Source organism: Martes martes (genome assembly GCF_963455335.1).
Source record: "Martes martes genome assembly, chromosome: 13".
NCBI classification, from domain to species: domain Eukaryota; kingdom Metazoa; phylum Chordata; class Mammalia; order Carnivora; family Mustelidae; genus Martes; species Martes martes.
Window position 1 is genome coordinate 57,676,361 of NC_137901.1, and position 12,683 is coordinate 57,689,043.

Below are 12,683 nucleotides of genomic sequence, written 5' to 3' on the forward strand. Positions count from 1 at the left end.
GATTATTTATATTTTTAGGAATAAAAGTTGGGGAGACTACACCTGATAAACTTTTCACTCTTATAGAGGTGGAATGTTTAGGGGCCTGTGTAAATGCACCAATGGTTCAAATAAATGACAACTACTATGTGAGTATTCTATTTAATATAAAGTTGCATGATCTCATATTTAAAATATTTAAATATATGGTTTTCTGTTCTGTAGATACTGGTTTCTGAATACTTGTTTAAAAGAAACTGTTGGCATAAATATCCAGAAGGGTTTTTTTTTTTCCTGTTTTCCAAAGTTTATTAAAAAACAAAGAATTGAAAAGCTTTGCATAAAAATGTCAAATTTAGCTTCCACATTGTTGGCCACCAGAAGGTTTTTAAAAATTATCTTTAAATATTTTTGGCATTTAACTCTAGGAGATAATGACATATTTTAAAAGCTTTTAAACTGTAAAACATAGAAATAGAGAAAATACCCACCAAGATTTAAAAGATAGTTTACCATACTTACTGTCACTAGGTATTATTTTTATCATCATTGTTATTATTTGTAGAAATAAGCCAGCGATAAAGGTAAACCATGTCTACGCCCCCGAAATCCTGTTCCTTTCATTTCCAGATATAACCACTATCATAAATGGGGTTGGGGGGGAGGTGCAAAGGGAAAGGGAGAAGCAGGCTCCCTTCTGTGCAGGGAGCCTGGATGCAGGGCGAAATCCCAACACCCTGGGATCGTGACCTGAGGCAAAGGCAGACACTTAACAGCCTGAGCCACCCAGGCACTCCTAAAATAAGCTTTTTGATTTTCCCTTTGGCCGGTGTTTTTTTAGAAGTATTAGCCTCCCAAGTATGTGGAATTTTCTAGTTCTCTTTTTAAAAGATTTCTTGCTACCCTAATTATATATAATGGTTGTCGTCCCTAATATTGTTAGTTCATACTTTTTAGAAACTTATTAGTGGAAATTAAGCCCTGCACTGAGTGTGGATTCTTCAGGAAGGTATTTGCTTTGCTTCTCTCTTGCTCCTGTAAATACTAATGTTCCAAAAGAAAGCTGCTTTCTTTATACCCTCCCCTGTTGTTCCAATATATAAGGTTCTAGACTAGCAGTTCTTTTTGAGGGACAGTTTAATTCCTAGTTTATCCCTGAGGGAATAGCCTTTTAGGGTGTGTGGGATGTCTCTTGCAGCATGCAGCTTTGTCCCTTAACCCTTTAAGCTATGAAACTCTAAAACCAGGTCTGCTTGGTGTTCCACTTGTTTTCCTTGTCTTTTTTTTTTTTTTTTTTAAGCTTTATTTATTTGACAGAGAGAGATCACAGGTAGGCAGAGAGACAGGCAAGCAGAGAGAGAGGGGGAAGCAGTCTCCCTGCTGAGCAGAGCGCCGGATGCCAGCCTCTGTCCCAGGACCCTGAGATCATGACCTGAGCCGAAGGCTGGGTCTTAACCCACTGAGCCACCCAGGCGCTCCGTTCCTGGGTTTTCATTGAGTTTTTGGCCTCTGGGTATTTCTTTCTTGTCTGGGTATTTATTTCTTGTCAGCATGTTCGTAAAATTTAAAGTTTTTTGTTTCTTTAAAATTTTATCCAACATTTTTAGTTTTTTATAGTGGTGGGGTGTTCAGTCAGGATAGCTAGTCTGCCATAATACCTGAAATGGAAATCTCTTTTTTTTTTTTTTTTAAATGAAGATGAAATTTGATTTCTCTGGCTGTTTAGATTTCTAGGGTGGTCTCATTCCCTATAGTGACTTTCTTCATTTTAATGATCAGAGATTGAAATTTCTTATCTTCTCTGTTACCCATACGTTTAAAAAAAAGTCCTTTAAAAATACGGCAAGTTTTGCCTTCTCCCACATTTCTGCAGTTATAATATAGAGGGTCTTGATTTAATCAGGAATTAGACAGTCAAGACTTTGTGTGAAGCATTGTTAAGTTTAGGGGTGCCTGGGTGGCTCAGTGGGTTAAGCCTCCGCCTTCAGCTCAGGTCATGATCTCAGGGTCCTGGGATTGAGCCCTGCATTAGGCTCTCTGCTTAACAGGGAGCTTGCTACCCCCTCTCTCTCTGCCTGTCTCTCTGCCTACTTGTGATCTCTCTCTCTCTCTCTCTCTCAAATAAATAAATAAATAAAATCTTAAAAAAAAAAAAGGCATTGTAAGTTTAAATATAATTGCCTATGGATTTGCACAGGAGATAAAGATTAGTGGTGTTATGGTCTTTAGCAAGGCAGTTTTTGTTTTTGTCTTTTAATCCATATCCAACATGGGGCTTGAACCTAGGACCCTGAGATCAAGAGCTGCTGCTATACTGACTGAGGCAGCCAGGCATTCCCAAGGCAGTTAACTTTTATGGATCTCAGTTGTCTGGTGGATAAAATGAAATAGTCATATAAACTTTGACTGTATAGGAAAAAACATGCATAGGAAAAGACCAGCTATGAAGAAATACATTTTGAGGGTAGTTGGTAGATTTTGAATATGGACTTGACATTTGATAAAGGAATTATTTTTAGTTAATTGGGTGTGATGGCATTATGTTATCTAAGAAAACGTTCTTATTCTTCGATGTCTGCTGAAGTATCAGGAGTGAAGTGTTATGATGTCTGCAACTTACTTTCAAAATGGTACAACCAAAAGTGGGGGTGCTTATGTGCTATATATAATGCAAATACGGAAAATCAAAAATTGTTGTTGAATATAGGTGGTAGGAATATGAGTATTCATGTATGGTTTTTAAGTTTTTATAATAGTTGGGGGGAGGTAAACTCATTAGATGACTTAAAGATTCCTTTTAGATTTGTTGAACCCTAAGCAGTTTGAAAGCAGTGTTTTATTTCTACAAATGTTTAATCATTGAACAAATATTAAATAACTTCTATGTGGTGAGGCACTGGAGATACAGTGCTGAATCATGATTTCTCTGGCATAGTATCAGAGTCCTATAAAACATTTTCTTAAGTACTTAACAGTTTTAGAGCGGGAGTAGGAATATGGTTTGGGCATTTTTCTTTTAGTTTAATCTTACCCATTCTGTTCTGACTGTTGATTAAACCTAGGGTGCATCTAGGCACATGGGCATGTGTATCTGTGTGTTTGAATTGTATTTATTATTTTAAATACCAGAACCCTTTCCTGAGGTAAAAATTTTACATAGGTACATAGTATATAAAATGTAGAGCTGTTGTCATTGAAATGGGGAATGGAGAGAGGGTCAGGGTCATTGAGATACGTTCCAAAAAGAATTTCTTTTACATTCTGTTCAGAAATTAAGTGAATTTGGAAACAGTGAATTTTACCTGGGAAAGAAAGACCGTATCATGAGAGTATTACATCTTTAGGTTAGAGATGGATGTTAGGCATCTACTTTTATGTTACTATGACTGCCGGTGCTAATTACTATTTGCACCTCACTGTTTCTTTAAGGACATAGCATTTGTTGAGCATGTGCCATGGCACTGTTCTGTTTTATGTATTTTCTCGTTGAATCCTCAAAAACATTCTTGAAGTAGGTTTACTAGGGAAGAAACAAACTTAAGGAGGCTGAATAACTTACTGAAGATTATTAGCTATTCAGTGGTGGAGCCAGGATTCAAATGCAGAACTCTTTCACTTTAAAGTACTACTCTGTATTGCCTCGTTAGCTGCAGCTCTTCTTGCATACTGCATTTAACAGTATATACTATATGTAGGAGTTTATCAGTTTCTGCTACCTTGGTGACTAACTTGGGAGCCGAGAAAGACAGACAAATAATAAACTAACTGATATTAGGGATTTACACAGATTTCAGTAGTAGGAAGTAATTTTAATATGACTTTTAATTTTTTATCCTAGGAGGATCTGACACCTAAGGATATCGAAGAAATTATTGATGAGCTCAAAGCCGGCAAAGTTCCAAAACCTGGGCCAAGGTATGCGTAAATTTTAATGGCTTAACCTAATGTATACTTAATTTAAAAAATCTTATCCCTAGGGGCACCTTGGGTGGCTCAGTCAGTTAAGCATCTGCCTTCAGCTCAGGTCATGATCCCAGGGTCCTGGGATTGAATCCTCCTCGCCCCCAATCAGACTCCCTGCTCAGTGGGGAACCTGCTTTTCCCTCTCCCTCTGCCTGCAGCTCCCCCTGCTTGTGCTCTCTGTCAGATAAATAAAATCTTAATTTTTTAAAAATAAAAAATTTTATCCTTTAAGGGGTGCCTGGATGGCTCAGTAAATTAAGCATTGATTTCAACTCAGGTCATGATCTCAGGGTTTTGAGATCAAGCCCTCCATCCCAGTGTAGAGTTAGGATTCTCTCTCTCCCTCGCTCAACCCCTTCCCATTCCCCTCTCCCTCTCCTTAAAAAAAAAAAAAAAAAAAAAATTATCTCCTAACTTCTTAGGAGTTGTCCAGAGCTTTGGATAGTATTGAAACCAACCTGTCATCTAAAACAACTAATTTTTTTCCCCTCTAAAATTCTATCATATAATCACCTGGTATCTACTTGAATATTTATAGAAATGGGAATTTACTACAAATAAAATCTCTTCCATTGTTTAAAGGTTCATACTTTGACTCAAAGTTTGTTTCCCTCTAATTTCCACTTACATGTCCAGTTCTGCCCTTTGAACTGACACAAGATAACTTCCATACCTCTTCTAAATGATAGCTCTTCAATTACTTAAAATAGGTGTCTTCTTTTCCCCAAATCTTTTTCTCAGAATTAATGTCTACTGTTGTTTCATTTTTTCTGACCTAGTTTTGGTTTCCCTCTTTATTTTTTTTTTTTTTTTTTTTTTTTTTAGATTTTTTTTTTATTTATTTATTTGACAGTCAGAAATCACAAGTAGGCAGAGAAGCAGGCAGAGAGAGAGAGAGAGAGGAGGAAGCAGGCTCCCCGCTGAGCAGAGAGCCCGACATGGGGCTTGATCCCAAGACCCTGGGACCATGACCTGAGCCGAAGGCAGAGGCTTTAACCCGCTGAGCCACCCAGGCGCCCCTGGTTTCCCTCTTTGGTAGCTTTTCTGGTTGGCTAATGACTTAACATGGTACTAACATTAATCAGGGTGAGATATGTACTGAGTAGTGCCTAGCATTGTGGGGACTCTCTTTGTTCTAGACATTATGCTTATAATAATGCAGCCAGATTGCATCAACTCTCACTTCAGGTACATTTCACCAGTAATTGCACTTATAGTCAGTTAGAATGTCTAGATCTTTTTTAACTTCCTGCACTGTTCATCCAGGTTGTTCCCATCCTGCAGTTGTGTTATAATAATTACTTTTCTTTCAGTTATGAACCTGAACTTTTGCTGCTAACCCCTGTTCCATATCTAAGTGCTTATATTGCTCAGAATTTTTTTCTAATACTAGCAAGTGTTTATAGTTTATGTAGTTGTAAGCCCTGTGTTTTTTTCTGCTTATGCCATAGTTTTCCTTCTTTCAATATATTTGTAGGTTTTAATGGCCATACAGTATTTTAATGTATTAAAAGAACTATGGTGTGCCCTTTATTCCTGTTTTAAGTATGTTTTCCCACTTTTTTTTTTTTAAAGATTTTATTTATTTATTTGACAGATCACAAGTAGGCAGAGAGGCAGGCAGAAAGAGAAGGGAGGAAGCAGGCTTGCTGCTGAGCAGAGAGCCCGATGTGGGACTCGATCCCAGGACCCTGGGATCGTGACCTGAGCCGAAGGCAGCGGCTTTAACCCACTGAGGCACCCAGGCGCCCCTGTTTTCCCACTCTTTGTAATAAATAGCAGTTCTGTGTACTTTCAAGAGGTAGTTAGGGGCCCAGATACGCTTAAATATAATAAAAGCTGTTTGTTGTAGCAGTGTTTTCAGGAGGAAATGATGTGTAATCTCGTTAAAATTATTGTGCTAGTTACTGTGTAGAGAATAGTTCAAAATTTAGTGATGTTGTGGGGTAGAGGAATTATGTGTGATTTTTAGCTTTTTGGTCTGAGCACCTCAGTGGTTCCTTTAACTAAAAAGGAGATTTGGTTTGGGAAAGAAAAGTCACTTTGTTTGGGACAGGTTAAAGTTGAGATGCCTCCTAGACATCCATGGTGGAATACTGAAAGGTGTATTTGAACCTGGAATTTAGGAACTAGATTGGGACTGGAAATATGAATTGGGGATTCATTGATTGTTATAGATGGTATTTAAAGCCATAAGGCTGGATGAGATTACTGGGGATGAAATCAGTTTGTTGTTGTTCTTAACATAGGATACTATAACATTATTGTATTTTAACATTAATAAAACAGTTAACTAAGTGCCACAGTTAAGCATTTTTAATATCTAATAATAGAGATGTTGCTTATCAGTAATTATACATAGTTCTTCACTGGGATTTTTTTGAGTGTTCTAGATTTGAGCCCAAAACTTCAGAATTATTGATTTCTGAACCTGTTTTTTATTTCCTATGTATCACCTCTTACTTAAAAAAGAGATGGGGCACCTGGGTGGCTCAGTCAGTTGAGGGGCCTACACTTGGTTTCAGCTCAAGTCATCATGTCAGGGTCATGGGATGAAGCCCCTAGTCAGGCTTTATGCTTAGTGCAGAGTCTGCTTAAGGATTCTCTCTCCCCCTTCCCCACCCACATGCTCTCCCTCTAAAATAAATAAATCTTTAAAAAAATAAATAAAAAGCGGAGGTAAATCTTACTTTTCAGTAATTGCTGAGCATCTGCCAGTGGTATCTGTAGAGACTGCATGTGGACATGGTAGTTCTAGAATGTCTTCCCAGCTTGGAAGACAAAAACTTTTCCTCTCCTTCCTCAAGCTTTTTGGTTATATAGTATAATGAAAGAGATTGCAATGATAGTAACCAAAATATAATTATAGTTAGACTTTAAATAAACCAAAGTTGGGCAATTTTTTTATTAGTGTTTTTATAATAAAGCACTCTGCCCACATATGTAAAAGTCACTCATTGTCTTTGAGTAACCAGAGATATTAAACTGGTTTAGCAGTACCTGATTTCTGAGTACCATTACCAGGTCTGTCCTGCCCCACATCAGTAAGAGAGTCATGTTTCTGTGTGGTTCCGAACTGCTTTTTTATGTTTTTGGTAAATGACAGGAAGAAAGGAAATACTAAACTGATGGTAAGGCATTGCTTTATTTTGGTATTAAATATTTGTGCTGAGATTGTTATTTTCATTTTTTTTTAAGTGCCAAAAATAACTTCTTTTAACCTGCTTTGAAATTGCTAATTAAGAGGTAGAAGTTGTTTTTTAGTATGGCTAACTAAAACTAGTTTTAAATCCTATTTGAATTCTTCATATTTAGTTTTTGCAGAATTCTATGATGTACAGATAATATGAGATATAAAGAAAATAGAGGTCGTTGCTGATGGATAAGTCTAGACTATAAAGTCACTTTTGTTTTTTTATACTAAAAGTAGAGGGCAATGGTGTGTATATCTCAGCAATATTAGAAGAATAAGCACTAAACTTTCATGACTAGCTTTTCTTTAAAAAGTATTTCTAAGCCATAAACAGTGTACAGAAAGGCCAAGTTTTCTGGAATGCAAATTAGTTAAAATGAATGTACAAATAGTGTTGGAATGGCTAAAAAACCAGATTTACCCTTTGAGATGTAATAAAAACAAGGTAATTAATAGATGGCATTTTAAACATAACACTTGAGGCAAATCATTTTTTTGTTTTTTTTTTATGAAGTGAAAACCCTAATGTAAATTGTGAATGGAAGGGCTAGATCCCTGCCTCTGGTGTCTGATGCATATTTACAGATAAAATGAGGGGAAGGCTATATGATTAATAGATGAAACACAGTCTGTGGACTTTATAGCCTTTGTAGCATTTTAATGTGCATTTTGTGAAGGGTGAGGGAAGGAGAAAGTTTGGAGGCAGACATAAGAGGCCATTAACCAACGCCCCCCCCAAAGTAGGTCATGGGACTACAATTACATGGAACAAACTTTACAAAAATGGACCAGATCACTCTTGAAATTACTTTCTTATACAAAAATCCACAATTCCTTGAAGAGTTCAGGCAGTGTGCATGATTAATTCCCCCCACTTATTGTTCTCAAAACCTGTTTTTATAATCTTCCTAAGTTCTTTGTGTTGGTAAAGAAGGTAGGTGAGCTTAAACCATAGAGGGAACCTAGTAAAGAGGAAGAAAGGTCCTCCAAAATAATTTCATTAGCAAAGAGCAATAGGTATTACATGTATTATTAGTTAACATAAAACAATTACAAAGCCAAATACTGTTGTGTTTTTGGTTTTTTTTTTTTTTTTTACTAACATTAGATACCATTTTGCCACTTACCCTACATTAATTTTAGATTCAGACAGATAGCTTGTAGTTGTTTTTTGATCTGGTTTTCAATGCAAATATATTAATTTCTGACTTTGTAGGCACTCTTCATTACAATACACACTTAGTTACTTGCATTGTGTAATGTAATAGCTTGAAAGATCTTAAAGAATTATCCTGTCCCCTGAACAAAAAATGATTTCCTGGAGCTCTTAAAAAACTTGCAAGATTGATGACAGAATGTGAAGGGCAAAGCAAGGAGTAAAAAGATGTAAATTGAACAGTTCTTCAGCTGAAATCTGTGACAGGAGCAGGTAAATTAACAAAGCCAGGAAATAGGAGGGGTGAAATAGTAGTAGGTGCTGAGCTGGGCTCTAGCAGCAGAGGTCAGACAGAGGCAGAGGTGAGTGATCACCTGGGAAAGTATGTGTGGGGGTGAACAAAAGACAGGTTGTTCTACCTCTATGCTTGCCTCTCTTCATAGATTCCTACATAAGGACCTGTTCCTGTTTTCTTTCTGGCTGTGGGTAGCCTTTCTGATCTGGAACCTGTTTTGGAAAAGTTAGTACTACTAATATTGCTTTTAAAAATATGAATACCAGTACATACTTTGTTTCCAGTGCCTCAAAGGAAACCCCCTTCTAAATCTCCAAATTCCCATTTCCTTTAATTCCTGTTTATTTCCAAATCTAATGTTTGTATTCTCTTCTGTTCACTATGATAATGGATCTCAATCTGAGTAAAAGTCAAATATAAAAAGAATAAATGTAATGCTTTTATTAAAACATTATTTTTAAAAAAGATCTTAGAGGGAGGAAGAGAATCTCAAGCAGACTTTGTACTGAGCCCAATGTAGGGCTCCATCCCACAACCCTGAGATTGTGACCTGAGCCGAAATGAAGAGTCACATGCTTAACCAACTGAGCCATCCAGGCACAGGATTTTTTTTTTTTTTTTTTTTCCAGGCACAGGATTTTTAAAAATGTTCTCTGCGTCTGAGTTAGTTTCTTACAGTTCTTAGCTCTGATTCTTGGACAGGTGGTAAATCCCCTAAGCCTTCATTTCTGATCTGTAAAATAAGGCCAGTATTACTTGTCTCATGGCATTATTTAAATGAGCTAATAATATATGTACACTGCTCAGTAAATGGGAAGTAGTAGTGTTACTTTTATATTTTTCGTATTTATGGTGAGTTTTGGTATGTCCATTTTCATATTTAACTTCTGAAAATCTTGCAGCAGTTGAAATGCTTGAATTAAATAATCCATGCAGCTTTTGGATGAAAAATAGTTACTGGGCTGTTGTGAAATAACATTTTTAGTAAAGATTTATAAATGGTAATCATTCATAGTTTAATGTTACTTGCTCTTTTCAGGAGTGGACGCTTCTCTTGTGAGCCAGCTGGAGGTCTTACCTCTTTGACTGAACCACCCAAAGGACCTGGCTTTGGTGTGCAAGCAGGACTTTAATTTATATTCAGCTGTAAATATTGTCACTAGAGAAATAAAAAGGAATCTCCTATCTATATAAACTTTTTATTTTGTTCATTTCATGGTGTATACTTATGCTTTAAGTGTCAATGTTGAAACTTCAGAGTACCATTTTAGTTTTTTGCTATCTCTGGCTAACTATGAAGACACTATTTCGTAATGTAGTTAACAATCACTCAGTATCATCATTTTCAACTGCCAGGTCACTTTTATCAGTAACATTAGATTATTGTGAAGTAAAAACTATGTCAAATTTCTCATATATTTTGCTTTAACTAAACCCAAATCTTAATATGATCTTTCTATACACCTTGTTTACATTAGTACTCCCTTTAAACATTTTCAGATTTACAACACATAATTGTTACTCTATTTCCAACTTGTAAGTGGTACCTCAGGTAGAGGTCTAAGGATAAAGGAGTTACCTCTAGAAGTACTGTTCTATCATTTTTATGAAAGAGAGGCACTTTGTTTTTGTATATAGCAAGTACATAGAAACTGGGTGGAGAGACTGGAAGTACAATCTGAGTCAGAAAGAGCAGTCAATGAGCAAAATTCTCTTCAGTTGAATGCACATTTCAACTTAGAACAATGGATAAAACCTGTGTATTATATACATTCAGGAAACTAGCTATGGTGCATTAGTATTGCAAGTTAGAAAAAAATTAATAGCTTTAATTCAGGGATAAATCTAAGTCCAGTTATTTCAGGATTTCTCAAAATCATTGTCTGGCCTTGTTCTTCTGGCAGACTGACCAGTCACGTAGTAATTATGATGCTTAAAAACATGATTATTTTTAAGAGTCTCTTTAAAAATTGGTTTTTGTTTTTTACCTGAGTGGGTAAATAACAATAGTTAATTTCTTAAGTGGCATAGGAAGGTAACACAATGAAAATGCCTCTCTTCTATCCTAGGGCTCTCCTAACCTGTTGACTTTTATTTAAAAAAGTAAGCTTTTTATACTTTTATTTTAAAAGTAAGCTTTGATGTAATTTTTGTTTTTTTTTTAAAGAAGAAGAAAAATTAAGAGGTGGGAAGCTTCAGCTACTGGGTGAAAAAACCAAAGACATGTATTAAGGATGTGCACTGATTATCAATTTTTATGTAATATTCTAGAAACAGAAAGTTAACTTTAGATTATAACTGTAGGTATACTGTTACACCATTATCAAAATATATTCTTTAGTTCTTAGATCATCACTTACATTGTATTACAGCAGTGTATATTAGAATTTTGAGTCTTGCTTAATTTTTTTGCCTAATTTTCTTAAAAATGCTGTCAATAATGATAGTTATCTGATTAGCTTTTAGAAACACCTGGCAGGTAATCCAAAATGGTTTTAAAATGTATATGAACACACTGATTAATATTTCTTTTGCCCGTTTTCGGAGATGACAGCTATATCCTGGCCAATTTCTCAAACATGTAGGGAGAGGTAGACATCATTTGTGTGTTTACCTCATTTCCTCTTCTCAGTTCCTACCTCTGTGCTGTTTTTTAAAAAGGGGGTATTCAAGGAGGAAATCTTACTGCTGTTTAATGACAAAAATAATTTATTCTCTCTACTGACAAAGAATCTAATACCAGTTTTTTGGTTTTTTTTTTGTAGCAACTACTAAAAACTACTGATTGCTCAATTACTTGCTGTAATTGGATGGGGCTGCTGCTCCAGAAAATCCTACAACACATAGTAATAGTTATAAGCATATTTGCTGCAGAGGCATTACATATGTATAGACTAAGTCATATAACAAGCTATGATCTGAGATTGTATTTTTCATTTATTACATTCACCTTCCTGAAATATAGCAGGATTTTTTAAATGACCTGATTTAACTGGACTTAATGCAGCAGTTGATTATAAAGGCGTGAAGAACTAAGTAAGTTGGTAAGAAAGTAAATTTTGCAGAATGGCTTCTAATTCAGGTATCAAATACAGTTAACTCAAAGAATGCCCAGCGTTGGGGGGAGGTGCAGTTAGGGGCATCAACTCACCTCTGAATTGAAAATCCTCCTGTAACTTAACTCCTCTCAAAACTTAATAGCCTACTGTTAACTGGTAACATAAACAGTTGATTAGCATATTTTCTATGTTACATGTATTATTTATATACTGTATTCTTACAATAAAGTTACAGAAAAGCAAATGTACATCTACATTCCCGCACTTAACAAAAAAAGTTCAGGTATGAGTGGACTCACGCAATTCAAAACCCAAGTTCAAGAGTCAGCTGTATACATGTTTTAAGTGTCTGCTTAACTTTGGCTAAGACTGAGGTTTAATGCTTGGGGACCTTGACCTTTTAGTACTATTATGAAAACTGATACTTTACCCACTTGGTTAAGACTTGAGCCAACAAGAGACAGGGCTATACAATTAAAAGTCTCGGCAGCTTACCAACCAGCTAGCTTGTGGATATAAACTTTTCTTCGGACTTCTTTTGAGACATCTATCTATAATAGCTATAATAATTATTTCTTATTTTTCCAGTTTCACATTGAAAAGGAAAATTAGCTCTTCTTGCCTTCCTAAGTATCATGCGGACCTTTTGAATAATAAATGGTGGCTGACTTATAATTTGCCCATATAATCTTAATACGAACTTCATTAAAATTTTTTTGCAACTAGTTGTCCCATTGAGTGTAGTCAATACAGTGCCCTGTAGCACAGCTGCCTTAGGAATATCTCACATATTCAGTGATTTTAAATAATAAGGTTGTACATATAGTCGTTGCCATTAATTATGGCTAATTTACTTCAGCAAATTCAAGATTACCTACAATTGCCATTACATACAATTACCTAACAATTGCCATTGCCATTGATACTAACGACCATGGGTTAAATGAGAACTCAGTGATTTGAAGGGAGTTGGTTAAATTTTAGTGGGTTTCTTTGTATTTCATGCCATAAATATCCATATTAAATGTAACTGTAGGG

General features: G+C 35.8%; 1 protein-coding gene across 2 annotated transcripts in view; it reads left to right on the top strand.

Annotated features, from left to right (window-relative positions):
* Positions 1-11,891, top strand: part of NDUFV2 (NADH:ubiquinone oxidoreductase core subunit V2) — a 37,186-nt gene extending 25,295 nt beyond the window's left edge. For both annotated transcript variants that reach the window (XM_080822248.1, XM_080822249.1), the window contains exons 6-8: positions 19-128; positions 3,818-3,894; positions 9,626-11,891. In XM_080822248.1, coding sequence (XP_080678374.1) covers positions 19-128; positions 3,818-3,894; positions 9,626-9,719 — 281 coding nt within the window. In that variant the 3' untranslated portion in view covers positions 9,720-11,891. The remainder of the gene's footprint in view (positions 1-18; positions 129-3,817; positions 3,895-9,625) is intronic.
* Positions 11,892-12,683: the final 792 nt, after the last annotated feature.